The sequence below is a fragment of the Mastomys coucha genome, unplaced genomic scaffold (genome assembly GCF_008632895.1).
Source record: "Mastomys coucha isolate ucsf_1 unplaced genomic scaffold, UCSF_Mcou_1 pScaffold9, whole genome shotgun sequence".
Taxonomy (NCBI): Eukaryota; Metazoa; Chordata; class Mammalia; order Rodentia; family Muridae; genus Mastomys; species Mastomys coucha.
The window spans coordinates 43,492,314-43,512,618 of NW_022196915.1; the positions used below are offsets into that span (position 1 = coordinate 43,492,314).

At 40.8% G+C, this 20,305-nt stretch overlaps 1 protein-coding gene across 5 annotated transcripts in view; it reads left to right on the plus strand.

The window, feature by feature from the left end:
• Nucleotides 1–3,332, plus strand: part of Zmym2 (zinc finger MYM-type containing 2) — a 76,243-nt gene extending 72,911 nt beyond the window's left edge. For 3 of the 5 annotated variants that reach the window (XM_031362636.1, XM_031362639.1, XM_031362640.1), the window contains one exon: nt 668–3,329. In XM_031362636.1, the coding sequence (XP_031218496.1) occupies nt 668–860 (193 nt within the window). In that variant the 3' untranslated portion in view covers nt 861–3,329. Of the gene's footprint in view, nt 1–667 lie in introns of all 5 variants that reach the window. The other 2 variants (XM_031362638.1, XM_031362637.1) reach the window with 1 other exon arrangement.
• Nucleotides 3,333–20,305: the final 16,973 nt, after the last annotated feature.

A 20,305-nucleotide genomic window follows, 5' to 3' on the forward strand; every position in this document is an offset into this window, starting at 1 on the left:
CTGAGTGTGGGGTCCCCAATAGAGGAGTTAGAGAAAGGACTGAAGTAGTTGAAGGAGTTTGCAACCCCATAAGAAGAACAATATCAACCAACCAGACCCTCCTCCCCCAGAACTCCCAGGGACTAAGCCATAAACAAAGGAGTACACATGGCTCCAGTCAAATATGTAGCAGAGGATGGATGGCCTTGTCATTCATCAATGGGAGGAGAGGTCCTTGGTCCTAATGAAGGCTCGATAGATGCCCCAGTGTAGGGGAGTTGAGTCGGGTGGGGAGGTAGGAGTGGGTGGAGGAACACCCTCATAGAAGCAGGGAAAGGGAAGATGTGATAGGGTGTTTCAGGAAGGGAGGAAAACCAGGAAAGGGGATAACATTTGAAATGTAAATAAAGAAAATATTCAATAAAAGTAATAATAAAAACAAAAACAAACAGAAAAATGAACACAATCATATATTCATTCTGTAATTTTTAAGGATGAAAATGCAAAAAAAAAAAAAAACCCAAAACCTTAAGAGACCAGTTTACTATTCTTATTGCAGTTATGAAGCAGAGACTCTGAGTGCATCTGTTGTTTGGGGCTGAGTTATTCTTGAAAGAAGTAAATTTGCAGGGAATTTTGTTATGTTTTGTGAAATTGACTTTTTTTTTTCTTTCTTTTTCCTCCAAAGTCCACAGAATCTTAATCAGAGAATGGATGTTTTTTATTTGCAACCAGAATGTTCTAGTTCTACAGATAGCCCTGTCTGGTACACATCTACTTCCCTGGACCGGAACACCTTGGAAAATATGCTTGTACGGGTTCTTCTAGTAAAAGATATTTATGATAAAGACAATTATGAACTGGATGAAGACACAGACTAAAAAGGACCATTTCAGAAGCAATGGATAACACAGCATTAGATAGTCATGCTGCTAGATCTTTACAGGAAAACATTTCAAGTTTACTCCTTCTGTTCCGAGTTTTGTAGCAATGTACCCACACTGGGTATTACCATGTAAATAATCTGTGAGTGAAAGTTGCCATTATTCTATGTAGTGGTTTTAGGATACTTAACAAATACATCAAATTCTTTTTTATTATTATTTATTTGATTAGGTCTGTTTGTAACTTTTTACATTACAAATATGAAGAGAATGTGCCATGTATAAGTTTTTCTCGTTGCACTGCTCTACTGTTGCAAAGCTCCCTGCAGAGGGCAGGCTTTACTGCGTTCCTGACCAGATGGTTGTGTATGGGTAGCACTACTCAAGTTTAGAACTTGCGGTGTCTTTCAGAATTTTTAAAATAAACTGTAAACTAGTAGGCTGGGTTTTTTGTTTATTTGGGTATTTTGTTTGTTTGTTTTATGTTTTAGTTACTGAAGCCTTACCAGGTTATGTAGAGAGATACCATCTTCTGTACCAAAAATAGACAAGAGAATGCTGTCGATGCTGGTGTTCTGTAATGTGAACTTATGCTGGTGGAAACAACTTTATGTTCCCCTTATTAAAACTTAGTGTCCTTTTCTCACTTGTGACTTTCTGCATCACCCCATCAAACTAAGGAAAAAAAAGTATGTATATATGTGTAAGTAGCGAGAGAGAGTGAGAGAGAGTGACTGTAACTTGAAAACAAGAGCAGACAGTTTTCTTTGTAAAATGTCCGGTGACAGTGTAAAACTCTTGTTTTCCTTTTCTCATGCCAACCATCAGTTTATGAGACCCTCCCCCATTTAAGGGTCCAGACCATGCTGCATTACAACTTGATAGCACTCTCAAGTTTTACTGCTCTTACTAGAATTCTTGTGCCTGCTTCCAGAAGTGACTGATGCATATGTGGGGCAGAATTATTTTTAGAAATGCCACTCTTGAAATAGTCATTTTAGAAAGTCAGGCTATTTGAAGGGAGACAGTGTCACATTGTTCTATGGATATTACCAGTGGAGAATGCTGATTAGTCCAGGTGATTGAAGAAACAGAAGCTGGTGGATGAAGTCAGTTTCAAAGGAAATTGTGCTTGGTACTAGGTTGTTTGGCTTTGAAATTTTAATTACTTCTTATAGAAGATTACATTTAAAATACCTTTGTGCTTCTGCATAGCAGTTTATCTGTTCATAACTTTTAGATTAAGGAAATATACTTCAAATTATACTTTCTAAAGACTGAGTAAAGTGGTATCTGAAAATTACCAGTTATTTAGCTGACTTTGTATAGCATGTGTGATGTTACCTTCTTATTTCCAAATCCTGAAATCACCATGGTGATACTAGTTTTTGAAATCATTCTGAGGGAGATCAGCCTGTTTTCCATAGTGACTGGAAAGTATCTGTATAGCCCTTATCAACTTCTCTCTCCTTTAGCATAAGTTTTAGCACAGTAAAGGAATTTTCTCAATCATGATTTTGAAAATTTCACAGGTATAGCTACTGCTTGTTTAAGCAATAACTGAAATGTTTTTGGCATGAAAATTTATAGTGTCCTAAATTTTTATAAGTTTGAATAACTTGAGTCCCTTGGTTTTATATTTGAATCATCAGACTGAGAGCAGCACCTCCTTACTTCCCTAGACAGACCTGCCCCTCGCCTGTTCAGTGAAGCTGGAAACACTTAAAACAGAATGCACATGTTTCTTGGCTTTTCAGCGCGCCTTCTGAAGCACTTTTACTAGAAATGCATATTGTGATTAAAGGCTGGTTAATCCTAATCATCTTCTATTCTTCAGAGTGGTGCTATAGCCCATCAAAAAAGCAATAAACTTACCCACAATTGTCACATGTATATTTTACCAATACCATAAATTTCTGCCATGGTACTACTAAGCACCGTGTCTTGCTATTTAGTTTTATTGTTTGTACATTTTAGCTTTTCTAAGCAGAAATGCCTACAGAATTGATCGTACATGGTAGAGGATCTAGAGCTTGCCTTTGTCTCATGCAATCCAATGATTGATCTACTTGATTCTCAGGGGGAAAGAAAAACAAAGTATTTTATGAGAATTGTTCTGGGAAATTTATTTCACCTGGAACACATTTCCTTGATTCTTGGCTGTCCTTAGTGTGTGGCCGTAACTGACTGCTGAGAGAAAGGACATTGAAATGATAGTTTATTTTTACTTCTCGGTGACTTCTGATTATAGACAGCATCCTGTAAATATAACTTTATTGTCTTGATGTCTATTGAAGATACTATATTTTTCTGTTCTGAACGATTTTGCCACTTAAAATCGTTCAATGAAAAAGATGACTAGCTATTCTGAGGCAGGTGGATTTCCCATGCAAACTGAATCCTCAACGCATTTCAAAAGGCTTTTACTGTATTAGGTAACATGAGATATTAAAGGATTTTTCTAGGCAAGATGCTCAGCCTTTTTTTTTCCCCCATAAAAGTACTTTTTACTCAAATCGTAATTCATGTTTTTCTTTCATGAAATGGAGTGGTTATTAGAGTGTTCATACTGAAATAGGAGAAGGATGCACATTGTCCTGTGCTATCTAATTTACACTGCTTTTCCTGGCTTCCCTTTGTCTTGACCAATTGTGATTTGCAAACCGGGGTAACTCATTGTATGGACCAGAGAGGACAGGAGTGGTGGAGAGGGCAGACAATAGCAAGTTTGAGTTTGCACTTCTCTACCATAGGTACCACTTAGTCTGTCCCAGGGTCCTAAAGGTCTTAAATATCCTAAATACTGTCTTAAATTACTAAAGATTAATGTTTTTATCTGACCAGCTATTTTCAAGGGGTATCATTACATGGCTCTGCTTTTGTTTTAAGCTACCATTAACTGTAAGTTTCTTTAGTTTTCTCAAAAAAAAGAAAGAAAAAAGTCATGACTTTCGTGTCAGTGTGGAAGCATTTTAAAGAATAAATTTCATTAACTTAATTACAGAATTTATCAGTTTTACCCCTGACAAGCTATTATGTATGTTTAGAGCGGACTGTGAAGTTTGCTGATTCTATTCTGCTGTGTCCTTGGGATTACACCATTTCAGAGTATTACCAGCTTGGAAGCTCATATCTACAACACGTCAGTGTCTTACTAAGGGGCCGGGAGTAGAAACAGCTACTCCATATCTTCATTTGGAAGATGGGTATTTGGAAGGATAATCAGTAAACTGCTATGCTTACCACACGATGAGATGAATTGGATAGGAAAATGTTCCTTAATAAAAGGCAGGGAATATCCTGATTACTGAACCACAAGCTCATGAATTTAGACCAAAATACAAGCTTAAGATTTAACTTGTAGACAGTGGTGACAAACTGAGCATTCCTGGTTTGAAAATCTGAGATCTGCAATGGTCTTAAAAATCCAAAACTGTTGACGGGCCATCAAGACAACATTCACACTTTGGGTGTTCTTGGAATTGGTACAGACTCCGGATTGATTATGTGTTGCCAAACATCTCAGCTTGTGTGGGACTGGAGAGCCACAATCAATGGTATCACAGCTGAGCGCCAAACTGACCATATTCTCTCTCTGTTGCACCACAGTGACAATAAGAATGGCAGGGCTTGAGGTTTCTAAAGCCCAGTACTGCTTGCAATAATGATTCTCCAGTTGCAAATTGAGCTTGGTTACAGTGTACCTCACAGACTGACAGTCAATCCTTGTGATTGACCTAGTATGCTTTCTTGTCGATGGGGAAGGTCTGAGATAGCTTTAGTACAGAAACCACATCAGTTTTTAAAGTCCAACTCAAAACTGGATACCAATATTAACACACAACTGTGTACAACACTTTCTTTTTTCTTTTGATCTATCTAGACAGGGTTTCTTTGTGTAGCCCTGGCTGTCCTGGAACTTGCTCTATAGACCAGGCTGCTGGCCTGCCTCTACTCCTGAGTGATCAAAGCTGTTTGCCACTACGCCCAGCTTTTTACACTTTTTTTATGTGTGTGTGCGCCACAAAACTGCTCTCCAGGATAGGTAAAAAGAAGTGTGTCGAAGTACTTCTAAACAAGATACACCTTCATAACAGTTAGGAATGCACTCCCCATCTTCAGAAGGCTGTGAACACACTAGCAGTACTCCCAAAGGCTACTACTGTGTGCTACGTTTGTTTAAGAGACCATCACTCCTGTGACTGCAGGTGCTTCAGTGAAAATGGTCAGAGTAGTTCTGGACATTGATGGTATTCTCCCCGGTCTATAGCTTTCAGCCCAACTCAGTATATGAGTAAGGAGTAGCTCTCAACCATAGACCTGTGATGTTCACCATACGTTAGCCATGTCTACATGGACCTCGGCTACAATGAGTCAGAAGCAATCCAGTTTCTCAGTTCTGTACAGTAAATGGAACGCACAATGTCCAGTATGTTGAAGGTTTTTAGTTCTACATTGGTAGAGGGGTTTCCACAGCAATTGCTTTTGGAATAAACTCAGCTCACTAAATCATAGTATGTTCTTAGCTCTATACAATATAAAACATTTACATTTTGATCACATGTTAATAGTTTGTTTTTGTTGTTGCTTGAGATAGCATCTCATATACCTATCAGAACTACTTCAAACTCTGGGTCCTTTTGCCTCTCTCAATTTTGTAGTTCTAAGTTATTATCAGAAGGTGGCAGTAGTGTACAACATGGTATTGATTTCTTGTATTTGTGGTATTCATACTATATTTAAAGTCCTTGAGAATCTTGTAATATAGAACTTTTAAGGGTGAATTACACGCTGTAGGTTGATGTTAATGGAGTTGGGGCAGAACCTTATTATTAGATTTCACTGCACTTAAGAACCAAGAATGTGACTGGCATAACCTATGCTGTACACAGTGTAAGTCCATTTCTCTAACATACTTGGGGGAAAAAGTTTTTTCAGAACTTTTAAATATTATTAATAAGGGATTGGTGATAAGAAACATAATAGATTGGTATTTTTAGTAAAATATTTAGGCTTTTTTTGTTGGGGTAGGAGTAAAGATAAAGAAATCTGTAAAATTTGCATTTAGATTTTGTTTTGTCCTGAGACAGTCTACTATGTACCTATGACTGTCTTAAAACTCACTTTGTAGACCAGGCTGACTTCTATCTCAAGAGATCCACCTTCCTCAGCCTCCCAAATGCTGGGACTAAAGAAATATGCCACTATGCCTGGCCCCATTTGGATTTTAAGAATGCATAAAATAGGAATAAAATATAGAAGTGATAATTTTAGATTTACTTTCGACCCTTTTGGGCATTTGTAGCCTAAGTAAACAGGATACCTTTGTAGAGAGCTATTCTTTTCACAGGACCCAGTCATTCAACAAACTGACCATCCTTCAGGGACCTAGTCACATGCTAAGAATGGAATGGGGCATAGAGCCAGGCCTCTCCTCTCCAGGATACGATCAGTATCTGGGGAGACTGTCAGCTAAGATGGGCACTTGAGTCTTCCTGTAAGTGATGTACTATACCTAGTACTGACTCACAGTGAGACCAGCTCTGTCTCTCTAACTGAAATTCCAGGCATCTCTACTGACATGTTTCCAGTTCTGTCCAGAAGGAAATAGAGAAAATCTCCCAGATGTGAGATTTCTGTCTTCAGAGATTTATTTGTATATGTTTGCCTGATTCTGTTTTAAATGTCTCTTTGTTACAAGAGCAGAGTATATGTCATACTTTGTGAGGATGTAGTTTATAGTCATTCCTCACTCACCATCGCAAGTACCTAGGAAAGTTCTGGCACATATTAGGTGTTAATAAATGTTGCGGAGCTGTAGGGGTGGCTCAGCGGTTAAGAGCACCAGCTGCTCTTCCAGAGGATCCTGGTTCAATTCCCAGAACACACATGACAGTTCAAACCTGTCTGTAATAACAGTTCCAGGGAATCTGTCAGCCTCACATACAGGCATGCAAAAACACTAGTGCACATAAAAATAATTATAAAAATGCTTGTTGAATGAATTAATGGTTTTAAGTAGACTGAAATGATGTATAAGAATATGCCTCTGAGCATCTGTGTCTTACCTGGATCTCTGCTGACTCATCCTGTATCCTACTGCCTCTTCTGCTGCCTCCTGAGTTCCTAGGCCTTCCATTTCAATACAAGGGAGTTGGGGTATAGGGCTAGATGTAGGTACCTGGTTAGTAGTCTGCATGGGCTTTAGAGGAGCTGTGTGTGTAATACTGGTTAGAAACCTAGTCAGAATCAGCCACGAATCCTTAAAGAACAGGGTGTGTAGATAGAGTAAGATAGAGGCATTCTCAACAAAGCCCATCTAACCCTTACTGTTCTGGGTGACAAGTATTTTTAAGATCTCAAAGTCTGCAAGCCCTACCGTCTGGTTTCAGAGACAGTGGTCTGTACCTACATTTATCTTTAAGTTACTATACTGAGCCCCACCTGGGCCATATTTATGCTATAACAACTGTGCTTTTCACCAAAGCTAGAGTGGAGTGCTTTTAGCCAAAGTGTGAGGTTTCCCGACACCAGCAAAAATTCTTCTGGGATTTAGAGCAATCATTATTCCAGTATCTTCCGTGTAATACTACTTGCAAGGTGGTGCTATCACCCACAGTTTAAAGGCCTATGTCACACAAGCCGATGGCAGAAATGCCATCTGGGGCTTTAGAAGTGGGGACTGGAGCCACTGTACAGTTCTGCCAGGTGTGAAGCAGGAAGTCCAAATGACCTAGAACCCAGAACTTTTCTTGATACAAAATGCCAAGTGAGTGTACGCCAAGTGAAAAATAATAGAGACGTGTGCAAGAAATCTTGGAAGCTTGGAGGTAGGTGGTCACAAGGAGAGCCAGTGATAGCCACACAGGGAAGGCTCAGTCACTGCCGCAGCTGCTAGCACCAAGGCACAGTACTCTCATTTATAAGCATCTGTAAAGGACCAGAGAATATGCTAGGCCCTAGGGAAAAAAAAAAAACCAACAGGAAAAAAAGAGGTACTTATGATATTATGAGGCACTTAATGGAATTCCCACAAGGTTTCTACTGCAATATGGCAGTCTACAGGAAAATCAGTATATTCTAATAAAGCTCCAATAAGGATGGAATGCCCTTTATTGGGCTACTCAGTTTGTTTAAGTGGGGGTCAAAGCAAATAATTTGTTACCAGAAGTGGTTGGCTACAAATGTTTATCTGTTGGGTCTCATCTTTAAAAATGTCTTCTTGAATGGGTAGGTATTATTGAATACTGGCAAGTCATGAGTCAAGTGCATTCCTCTCTTGGAAGGCAATAGTACAATTTCTTTTTCTTTTCAATTTCCTTTTCTTTCTTTCTCTTCTTTCTTTGTTTACTTTTTTACTTATACTCTTGTTTTATTTACCTCTCAGTCTATCCTTATCTTGCAGATTGATCCCTTTTCATACAAAGTTGCATGGACTATGGTTGTACCATCATCTTGCAGCTTAATGTTAGTTGTTGGAAATCCTTCTTCTGCACAATGTTTTCTATTGCAATGTTGTTTGCCTTGTGATTTTTTTGGCTTGCTCTTTAAGAAACATCACTACCCCGTAACAAAAGTTAGTTTCTAATATGGGGAAAACACACACACACACACACACACACACACACACACACACACACACGGTGGGGGGGTGGGGTTGGGGGAGGGAGAAAGAGAAATTTCAGCTTGGTCCTGAATGAAATGAACAAAAGTTTACATTGTTAAGCCCCGAAGCTTAATAGTGTGGCAAGACCAGAAGGGGCTATTAAATTGTGACTTCTCTTGACAAAAGCCTGTGGATCAGGGTCCTAGAGAGTGCATGGTGCTGGCCCTTGCCACTGTGGGTTTAGTCATGAGTAGATTCAGGCATGCTACAGTGGGGCCTGCCGAGGGCCACCAGCTACCATCAGCTTCAAGCTTTTCAATCTCCACTAAGTCTTGCTCCAAATACATACAAACCCATCTCAACATCACTTAGGTTTTAGTGAATGTTTTCCTCATAGAGATCTATTGATAGACATTTAGTATGAGGGACTGGTGGCGCTCTGTGGTAGAGTGCTAGCACATATACTAGGCTTGAGTTCTACCTTGGCTTAGTACTGTGAGAAAGGAGGAAAGTAAAAGCTGAGTCTTCAGTCACTTCAGTCCGGGGTGAGTCCTTACATGCTGTGGTGTATGGTGAAGTCACAGCTCATGAAGAGTGAGAAGAACGCCAGGCGTGACTATTGGACACCTGTCCCTGCGTTTGGAAATCTGAGGCAGAAGGATTAAGAGGTTGACACTAGCTTCGGTTATAAATTGAGATCTTTGTCTTACACATAAACCCTCCACCACTCCCTTCAAAGAAAGAAAAGTAAAAGAGGAAGATGAGGGAAGAGGCTAGTCAGTAACATCAGGGTTTGATGATCCCATAACCTGCAATTCGCAGCTACTGACTAAAGATGCATGGTTGAGTGTGTGAGGAAGGACTGTTAAGTTGCTTCCAGTGGCCTTAGCCTCTCCCAGATCCAGGGCTCTTGCAGAGTGGTGCCCTGTAGCCTGCAAGAGCCCTGGATCCTCTCAAAGCCTCAGGGGCATTTTTACCTGTTAAGTGCAGCACACTGTCAGTCCTGTAGAAGGAAGGGAACTCCCTGGAGTGCCCTAGGCTTGGTGTTCTGTCTGTCTCATTCTGATCCAGATCCTCAGGGACAGGAGGCAGCAGGTCACTCTTTGGGGAGTGAGCTTCACAGGGCTGGCTACTTCTTTGCTGTGTCTCACTGATGGAGTTTGTAGAATTAAAACATTTAGCAATTTAGAATTTTGAGAGGCTGATAGCATGACATCTGCTGAGGACAAGGGATTTAAGTACAGGTTCCCACAAGAGTTCTTCCTGCCAAAACTCAGCAGCAGCCAGCCAGCGAGTGAGGAGGCAGTACTACTTTTGCAGAAGTCCAGTGAGGAAGGAAAGAAAACCTTTTGCTTTGGTCATAATGTATTCTTCTGAGTGATGTTATCAGAAAGGAGCACAGAAGAAAAGGGAAGCGCTTTTATTTTGTTACCAAAATCCCAGCTCTGTGGTACATTCTAGAAGCCCTCAAAACTGAGGTATATTTTACTCACACAGATTTCTACTGGGAGCCAAACCATCTAAGCTCAAATGTAGTTACTTAAAAATCTCTTTCTTCTTGTTTCTTCTTTCCCTGGAGTCTGATGATGGCCCAGAAGCTTCTCTGTCCTGTTGAATGAAACGTCTGAGACCATCATGTGGCCAAGCTTTCAATGGAACACAATAAAGAGGCAGCAGCCAGACATGGGCACAGTCATGAAAGGCTGACAGAAACACATTCTGGTGAACTGCAGTACGTCAGGGAAGTGAGGCAAAAAGGAGGACACAGATTGGTGATGAGGAAAGCAGGAACGATTCCAGACAGTCCTCATTCAGATTATCAGGAAAACGTTCCACTTTAGATCTTAAGTTTTCTGAGTCAGTACTTTGTTAAAGCAGGAAAGAATCTGTACTTGGAACTACAAGGAAAAACATTTTCCTCTGCATTCCCTTTCTGGTTCCCCCTTCCCTCCTCTTCCTCCTCCTCACTTGATTCTCTCATTCCAGTTCCCCATCCATTCATAACTATCCATTCTGTTTCCCTTTCCTCTGCTCTATCTGGCCCTGTTCCTTACTCTACAACTAGCCTCTGTGGTTCTATGGACACATCATTGACTTAACAGCTAATATCCACTTATAAGTAAGTATAGGCCCCATTTGTCTTTCTGGGTCTGGGTTACCTCACTCAGGAAATTTTTTTTCTTGTTCCATCCATGTACTTGCAAATTTTATTTTTTTCATTTTCTTAAACATCTGAGTAATACTCCATGATGTAATGTATCACATTTTCTTTATCCATTCTTCTGTTGGTGGACATCTAGGCTGTTTCCAATTTTTGGCTATTACAAATAGAGCAACAGTGAACATGGCTGAACATGTGTCTCTGTGGTAGGATGAAGTGTCCTTTGTGTATATGCCCAAGAGTGATATAACTGGGTCTTAAAGTACATTGAGTTCCATCTTCCTGAGGAACTACCACACCAGTAATGGAGTGTTCCCCTTATGCCACAGTATCTTCAGCGTGATCTGTCACTTGTTTTATTGATCTTAGATATTCTGACAGGTATAAGATAAAATATCAAAGTAGTTTTGATTTGCATTTCCTTGATGGCTCAGGATGTTGAACATTTCTTTAAGTGCTTCTTGGCCATTTGAGATTCCTCTTTTGAGAATTTTCTGTTTAGATCTGTACCCCATTTTAAAATTTGATAATTTTCTTGATATCTCTTTTTTTTGAGTTCTTTATATATTTTTGAGTATTAGCCCTCCATCAGATGTGTAGTTTGCACAATTCTTCTCCCATTTTGTAGGCTGCTGCTTTGTCCAAATGCTGGTGGCCTTTGCTGTGCAGAAGCTTTGTGGTTTCATGAGGTCCCATTTATAACTGTGATCTCAGTGCCTGTGCTACTGCTGTTCTGTTCAGAACATGTTCATGTGCTGTTTCCTATGCACATGAGCTCAAGACTATTCCCCATTTTCTCTTCTATCAGGTTCATCATATCTGGTTTTATTGCTGAGGTCTTTGATGTACTTGGAGTTGTGTTTTGTACCTGACTAGCAGGGAGCCACTGAGTTTTTCTACAAGCATTTATCCAGTTTGACCATTTGTTGAAGGTGCTATAAAAAGAGACAGTATATATTTTTGACTTCTTTATCAAAAATCAATGACCATTAGCATGTGGGTTTATGTCTGGGTCTTCAACTCAATTCCATTGACCAACACGTCTGTTTTTGTGCTAATAAAATGCTTTATTAAAAAGCTTTGTAGGACAACTTGAAATTGAAACTGGTGATGCCTTCAGCAGCTCTTTCATTATTCAGAACTGTTTTGGCTAGTGTGTGTGTCTGTGTGTCCATATAAGCTGAAGTTGCCCTTATAGATCTGTGAAGAACTGGGTTAGAATTTCGATGGGGACTGCATTGGCTCTTTAGATTTCTTTTGGCAAGAGGCCATTTTTATTATATTAGTTCTACTGGTCCCATGAGTAGGGGAGATCTGTCCATCTTCTGATATTTTCTTCAATTTCTTTTTTTTCCAGTGTCTTTCTGTCTGTCCCTTTTGGGTTTGATTCCTCCTCCTCCTTTTCCTCCTTCTTTAGATCTTTCAGGTGTACTATTTATTACATTACTAGTATGAGATCACTCCATTGTTTTGTTGTTGTTCTGTGTAGACATTCAGAACTATGAACTTGCCTCTTAGAGCTACCTTCACTGTGTTACACAAGTTTGGGTATGTTGTATATTCATTTTCATTTAATTACAGAAAATATTTAATTTTTGCCTTGGCCCACTTTTATTCAGTAATGAATTATTCAGTTTCCATGAGTTTGTCAGTTTTCTATTGTTTCTAATATCTAGCTTTGATCTGTGGTTGTCAGATAGGATGCAAGGTGTTAATTCAGTTTTCTAATATCTGTTGAGACTTGCCTTGTGACCAGGTATGTGGTCAATTCTGGAGAAAATTACACGTAATTCTAAGAAGAAGGCTTATTCTTTTGTATTTGGGTGAAATGTTCTATAAATATCTTTTAGGTCCATTTTGTTTATAACATTTATTAGCATGCACATTTCTCTGTTTAGTTTTTTTTTTTTTTTTTTTTTTTTTTTTTTTTTTTTGTCTTGGTGACTTGTCTAGTGGTGAGAGTCAATTATTGAATTCTCTCATTATCAGTGTGTGAGGGTCAATATGTAATTTAAGATATAGTAGTAGTGTTTCTTTCACAAGCTTAGGTGGCCTTGTGTTTGGTGCATCGATGTGATGAATTTCAAGTCCTCTTGGTGTTTTTTTCCTTTGATGAGTATGTAGTGTCCTTCCCTACTTCTTCAGATTAGTTTTGATTTGAAGCCTCTTAAAATGTTTACACCAGCTTGCTTCTTAGATCTATTTGCTTGGAATATCTTCTTCCACCCTTTAACCCTGAGGTGATGTCTATTCTTGATGTTAAGGTGTTTGAGGTGAAACCTCAAAGCCCACCACCTAGTGGCATACTTCCTTCAACAAGGTCACATCTCCTAATAGTGCCACTCCTTATGGGCCAAGCTCTCAAACACTTGAGTCTAAGGAGGGAATTCCTATTCAAACCACCATATTCCACTTCCTTGCCCTATAGGCTTGTAGCCATACCATAATGCAGAAATACATTCAGATCTTCAAATGTCTTCATAGTCTGTAACAGTTTCAACCTTGTTTAAAAGTTCAAAGTCTCTTCTGAGACTCATGCAATCTCTTAACGGTAGTCTCCTGTAAATCAAACTGAAAAAGTAGATCACATACTTCCAACATATAAGAGCACAGAATATACATTACTGTTCTAGATGGGAAGAAAGGGAGAATGGAAACAGGCAACCTCAGGAAACAGGAGGTTGGGGGGACCCTCCAGCATGCACCAGAGACCTGGGAAGTCAGAGACTCCCAGGACTCAGAGGGAGGGACCATGGATGAAACATCTGACAGTAGGGAGAGGGAACTTGTATAGCCTACCTCCAGCAGGAAGACAGCGCATCAAATAAGGGATGGAGTTGCCATCCTACACTCACATCTCTGACCTATAATTGTTCCTGTCTGAAAAAATTATAGGGATGGAAATGGAAAGGAGCCTGAGGAAAAGAAGGTCCAGTGACAGGCCTAAAGAAGGATCCAACTCAAAAGGAAGTCCTAAGGCCTGACACTATTACTGAGGCTATGGAGCACTCACAAAAAGTGACCTATCATGACTGCCCTCTGAAAGACCCAACAAGCAGCTGAAAGAGTCAGAAGCAGATAGTTGCACCCAACCAATGGACAGAAGCAGCTGTCCTCTGTTGTTGAATTAGGGAAAGAATGAAAGAAGCTGAGGAAGAGGCAACCCTGTAGGAGGACCAGCAGTCTCAATCTGGACCCCTGAGATCTCTCAAACACTGGACCACCAAACAGGCAGCATACACCAGCTAATATGAGGCCCTCAACACACATACAGTAAAGGACTTCTGGGTCTGTGTTCATTCAGAGAAGATGCACCTCAAGAGACTGGAGGCTCCAGGGAGTTTAGAGGTTAGGTGGCGTGCGGGATGGGGACATCTACATGGAGACAGGGGTTTGGGGAAGAGTTATGGGATGTGGCGCAGTAGGAGGGTGGACAGGGAGGGGATAAAATATGGAGTGTAAAATAAACAAACAATTTTATTAAAAAAAAAAAAAGTGAACACTACTAGGCTGTTTTGAGATTTCTTCTTCCAAGGAGACTAACCCAAAACTCTTCATTTTTACCTCAGGCAGACTTTTCAGACAAGGAAAAAAAGCAGCCATTCTTAGACTAAACATTACAAGAATAGTCTCTAGGTCACATACAAATATTCTTTTCCTCTGAAACCTCTGAGTCAAGTCCCCACAGTGTCTCAGCACAGACCCTCAGCAACACTGTCTTCCATGCATTTACAAGTATGGCCCATTATTCCCCACTAAAGGGTTCAACTGCTCTTCTAATCCAAAGTCCCAAAGTTCACATTCCTTTAAACAATAGCATGGTCAGGCCTATCACAGCAATATCCAGTTCCTGGTACCAACTTCTGCCTTAGTTAGGATTTCTTTTGATGTGAAGAGATTCCTTGACCATGGCAACTTTTATACAGGAAAACATATTTAATTGGGGATGGCTTACAGTTTCAGAGATGCAGTCCATTATCATTATAGCAATAAGCTATGTACAGTTAGACATGGTGCCAGAGAAGGAGCTGAGAGTTCTACATCTTGATCTGCAGGCAGTAGAAGGAGACTACCAACACTAGGTCTTGCTTGAGGATATGAGACCTCAAAACCAGCCTCCACAATGACACACTTCCTCCAACAAGGCCACATCTACTCCAATTAAGGCCACGCCTCTTAATAGTGCCATTCCCTATGGGCTAAGCATTCAAACACACAAGTCTGTGGGCCATTCCTATTCAAACCACCACAGTCTATGTTTTTATTGGGAACTTGAGACAATTGGTGTTAAGAGATATCAATGAACAGTGTTTGTTGATTCCTGTGAGGTTGGAGTTTTCCTTCTCACATCCTTCTCTGGAATTAGATTTGTAGACAGATGTTGCTTAAATATGGCTTAATTATGGAATGTCTTGTTTTCTCCATCTACTATGATCAAATGTTTTGCTGGATATAATAATTTGTGTAGAACATCTGTCTAGGCACTGCTGGCTTCTAGAGTCTCCCTTGGGAATTCAGGTGTTATTCTAATAGGTATGCTTTTGTATGTTGTTACTTGGTCTTTTTCCCTTATAGTTTGTGATTTTCCCTCTTTATCTTATACATTTAGAGTTTTGATTATTATGTATTATAGAGAATATCTTTTCTGGTCTAGTCTATTTGGTGTTCTGTATGCTTCATGTACCTTAATAAGCATTTTCTTCTTTAGATTGTAGAAATTTTCTTCTATGATTTCATTGAAAGTATTTTCTGTGCCTTTGACCTGGGTTTCTTCTCCTTCCTTCTCTACCCATTATTCTTAGATTTCATCTTTTCATGGTGTCCCAGACTTTCTGGATATTTTGTGCCAGGAGTTTTTGGGTTTAACATTTTTTTTGACTGAAGTATATATTCCTTTTATAGTGTCTTCAATGCCCAGTGTTCTCTCTTCCATCTCTGGTATTCTGTTGGTGAGGTTTGCCTCTGAGGTTCCTGTTCAAGTTCCTAAATTTTTCATTTTCAGGCTTCCCTCAGTTTGGGTTTTCTTTATTGATTCTATTTCTACTTTCAAGTTTGAACTATTTTATTCATTTTTTTTCCACTGTTTGGGTTTTTATAGATTTCTTTAAGGGATTTACTCATTTCCTCTTTGAGGTGCTCTATCTTATTCATACACGCTATTTAAAGATTTTTTTCCTGTGCTTCATTAATGTTGCAATACTCAGAGCTTGCATTGGTAGAATTGCTGGGTTCTAGTAAAATCATATTATCCTGGCTATTATTATTGAGAGAAAGTGGACCATTGGGAGTGAACCTTGAAATTTTGAATCCCAGCCCAGTGGATACAATGTGACCAATGGCTACTGGCCACTGCCACTGTGTCTTATCTACCTTGATGAGTGTATCCTCTCTGACTGTGAGTTAGAATAAGCTTTCCCAAGCAGTGTCATCAGCTGGGGACCAAGAGCCTTTTGGGAACTTTCACATTGAAACCACAGCAGTGAGTAACTTCAAAATGGGGCCTTAAAATATGAACCTGGGCAGTTTGGTCAAGATTGGCTGAAGAGAGGACAGGTAAAAGACTAAGGAGACAGAAATAGAGAACTGGAACAGTCCATAGACAGAGAGTACAGGTAAAAGGCTAAGGAGACAGAAATAGAGAACTGAAACTCTCAGGAAATGGTACTGAGTGGTGTGTGTGTGTGTGTGTGTGTGTGTGTGTGTGTGTGTGTGTGTGTGATGGAATTTCAGACTGTAAGTTTGTATACTACAGCCTTGTGCTAAAGGCTTGGTTTCCCAACTGTGGTGTTGTTGAAAGGTGGAGGAACTTTTAGGAGGTAGCACCTAGGCAGGTCATTGAGAGCATACCCTCAAAAGAGAAATGGAGACCCCAAACCCTCTTCCCTCTCTGTTTCCTGGCTGGCAAGAGGGGAACAGGTCTCTGCCACAAGCTCTCACCCCACTGTTCTATGCTACCTTTTCTCTTTCTAAACTCTCTTGGAAATGTCCCAGTAACTGAAACTTAGCAGTGTAACTTAACTTTTTTTTTTCCATTGAGACAGGGTTTCTCTGTATAGCCCTGGCTATCCTGAAACTCTCTCTGTAGACCAGGCTAGCCTCAAACTCCGAGATCCATTTGCCTCTATCTCTGAAGTGCTAGGATTAAAGGTGTGTGCCACCACCACCGGGAATCACTTAAGTTTTGATACAGGCTTCTACCAACTCCAAGAGTGGTCAGGAGGAAGAGGTTGTGGTGGGTGGACCCTCAGTCCAGTTTCTGGGCATGTAGGGTTTAGAATCCTAGTAGCAAGGCAAAGCACTAGGGAAGGTGAGATGGGCTGATTACAAAGACAGGGGCTGAGAAGAAGATGAGACCAAGAAGGAGCATACTTACAGAAACGAGATTTGGGGGAACGGGCCTCAGGAGCATCCTTGGAAGACCATGGAAAGCCTTGGAGGAAGCAGGAGGGTGATGTCAGAGGCCCTGGGTCAGCATGAACGAGGAGTTGAAAATGCTGATCAGAAGCTTGAGAAAGCAATGCTACTCCTGAGAATTTTGTTGGTGAAAGGGAGAGCCATTTATTTTTAGCCTGTCCTGAAATCTGTGCCCGCTCATCAGTGGGCAGTTTATTCTGACTCTTACCTCTTTCATAAGAATCTGCAACAGTGGGAACCAGGCAGGCTACCTCACACTGGCTTCTCTTCAGCCCACTCTGACTCTCATCCCTGTCTCCAGCCAGAACTGGACAACCAAATTCCAAAATGCCACTCCTACCCAACAGAACTGATCCTGTTCATACAGTTAGAGAGGTCAAGATGGGCTATCAGTTATAAACAGGAAGGCTCTCAGACTGAATCCTGCTACCACCAATGCGGGTGATGCTGTGTGGGTTCTGCCACACTCAGCCTAGCATCTATAGTCACTTCCTGTGCCAGAGGCAGAACTGAGTGGTTGCATAAGGGACCATTTGGCTCTCATGTCTAAAGTATCCACCATACAGGAAAGACATGTGGAGCCCTGGATCCCAGGGATGATGAACAGCTGTGTGCTTATGGTGACTACACAGGTCTTCCTTTCAACCTGGGCTAACAGTGATGCATTTTTAAAAGCACCAGGAACATTTCTTTTGGAAGTCAGAGTTTTCCATCAAGTGATGCTGGCTGGGCTCCAGCTTGGTTCTATTCATGTGAAGGCAGAGCTGGATGGATACATGGTGTGACAATTCTCAGACCTCGCTTTTGTTTCTGCTCAATCCCTGGTCCTTTTAAGCAGTACAATAAAAGTGCTTCAGTCAGCAGGGTCAAACAGGATAACCAGAGAGAAATGTGAAAACGAGATTATGGCCTGTGATTAGAGGCTGGGACCTGTGCTGAATGTCTTTCACCACGTGGTCTGAGCTAAGGCCACCATTTGTCATAAAACAAACTGCCTGGTGCCCAGGGGTAAAGAATAGATGACAGATGCGCTTTAACATGTTTTGTTCAAGTAACCGAAGTGCCATTGTTTTGGAAAACAGAGCCAAAGCTTACAAACAGTGAAAGGATTTCCACATTTTCATATTTGTCTGTTTCTAAGGGGCTTGGGTTCCTTTGGGTATCTTTCACTAGTCTATTTGTGGCTGAGGCTTCCAGTTATTGCATAGGAGCATCCATGAAAGTCAGTTAACGTAAGCTGGGGACAGTGGTTACCCCACAGCTGAGACACGGTCCTCAGGGGCCAAGGCAGAGGACAGTCTTCCTGGAAAACAATCTGTAAGATACCCCTTAGACTTCATCTCCCTCACTTCAGCAACTCATTTCCACATAGCTATCATGAAGAAATAATCCATGGGGACTGGAGTGATGGTTCTGCAAGTGTCAGAATTGGAGTTTGGATCCCCAGAAAACCATGTAAATGTCTGGTGGGCATAATGGATTGCCTCTGAAGGTAGAGATCCCAGAGTAAGCTGTCCAGCAAGGTTGGCCATGGCTGTGAGCTCCTGATTTGATCAAGAGACCAGGATTTGCTGAATAAAGAGGAAGAGAGGTTGAGGCTGATTTTCCACATCACCTTTAACCCTTGGCTCTGGCCATGTGAATGCAAAAAACATGTGCACACACATATGCACACTATGAAAAATGGAGAGAAAAAGAAAAAAAGATGTGCGTGTGGAATTGGCTTTTGATTAAACAAATTGTCATACAATAAAATGGTGGAATCTATTTATTTATTTTCTTGTGGCTGGGTTTTGAGATGGGGCCTCACATGGTAGCCTGGGCTATCTTCAAAGTACTCTGTAGTACTCTCTTGGTGATCCTGCCTGAGCCTGTCGAGCACCAGGATTGCAGGTGTGAGTGTATACGTGACCTAAGTGATAGGACCTTTGCTGCCTTTAGAGATTGAAAATGAAAATACTAAAATAGAGAATGTTCATAATATAATAAAAGATATACGAAGAAATAGGAATGAGTCAGATTCTGTGTGAAAGTATGGGTAGAAGATAACACAAACTGAAAACAGAGATGACCCAGTAGGACTAAGATAAACATCTCCTTCATGCCTACACGTTTGTACTGCTAGCACAGCAAGTCCTGATCCAGTGTTTGACTTGAGGTGCAGGGGGACTTGGAATTCACTGGGTTTTGAATTCATGGATGGGATCTTTCATTAGACTTGATAATTTCTCAACTTTTAAAATATTGTCCCTGCCTCCAACTGCCTCCTTCTCTTTCAGCATATTGATTTGTTGTTTGTTTGTTTGTTTGTTTTGTTTTGTTTTTGCTTTACAAGATGGAGTTTCTCTGTGCAGCCCTGGCTGTCTTGGAATTCGCTCTGTAGACCAGGCTGACCTCAAACTCACAGAGACCCACCTGCCTCTACCTCCTGAGTGCTGGGATTAAAGGCATGTGCTATCACCTGGCTAGCATGTTGATTTAACAAGAAACTTTCGCTCCCTGAGCTTCTTTCTCATTCTGCTAGAGTAGAAGAGACTCCTGGTCAAAAGAATCAAATCTCTAGCCTGGGTGGAGACAACATTCCAGTTGAACGGTTCATTCACTTAGCCAAAGGAGCACCCCTAGGAAGGCTGGCTTACCTTAGGCTGAGCTAAGATACAGGAATTGTTAGCCCTTTACTGAGATATGCACTATTCCCTTCACAGAATCTTGACCTTTGTGGGAATAAATGCAAGCTACAGACATCCATTTGGCATGAAAGCCTGTTGGTTTTAATTTTCCCTTTTCTCCTTTCTTTTTCTTTTTGAGAGAGTTTCTTTATGTAGTCTTGGCTAACATGGAACTCTCTCTGTAGGCCAGGCAGGCCACAAACTCACAGAGATCCACCTTCCTCTGCCTCCTGAGTGCTAGGACAGAGATTGGCCACCACTGCCTAGCTCTGTCTCGTTTTAGATCCTGGTCTCTCTAACACTTTTGAATCCCCCACATTTTGGCTTCTTTCCTATTTCTTTCACCTCATTGCCCTCACCCCATGTGTAGTTGCTTGTGGGCATGTGTCTGATCTGCTGGCCAGCTTACAAGGCCGGGCAGATTTCTTTGCCTCCTCTCCCTGTCCTCTGGGCAACCTGCCTTCTCTCAAGTTGTTTTATATATTTATTAATTTTATTTTTTTTCTTGGTTTTTCGAGACAGGGTTTCTCTGTACAGCCCTAACTGTCCTGAAAATCACTCTGTAGACCAGGCTGGCCTCGAACTCGGAAAT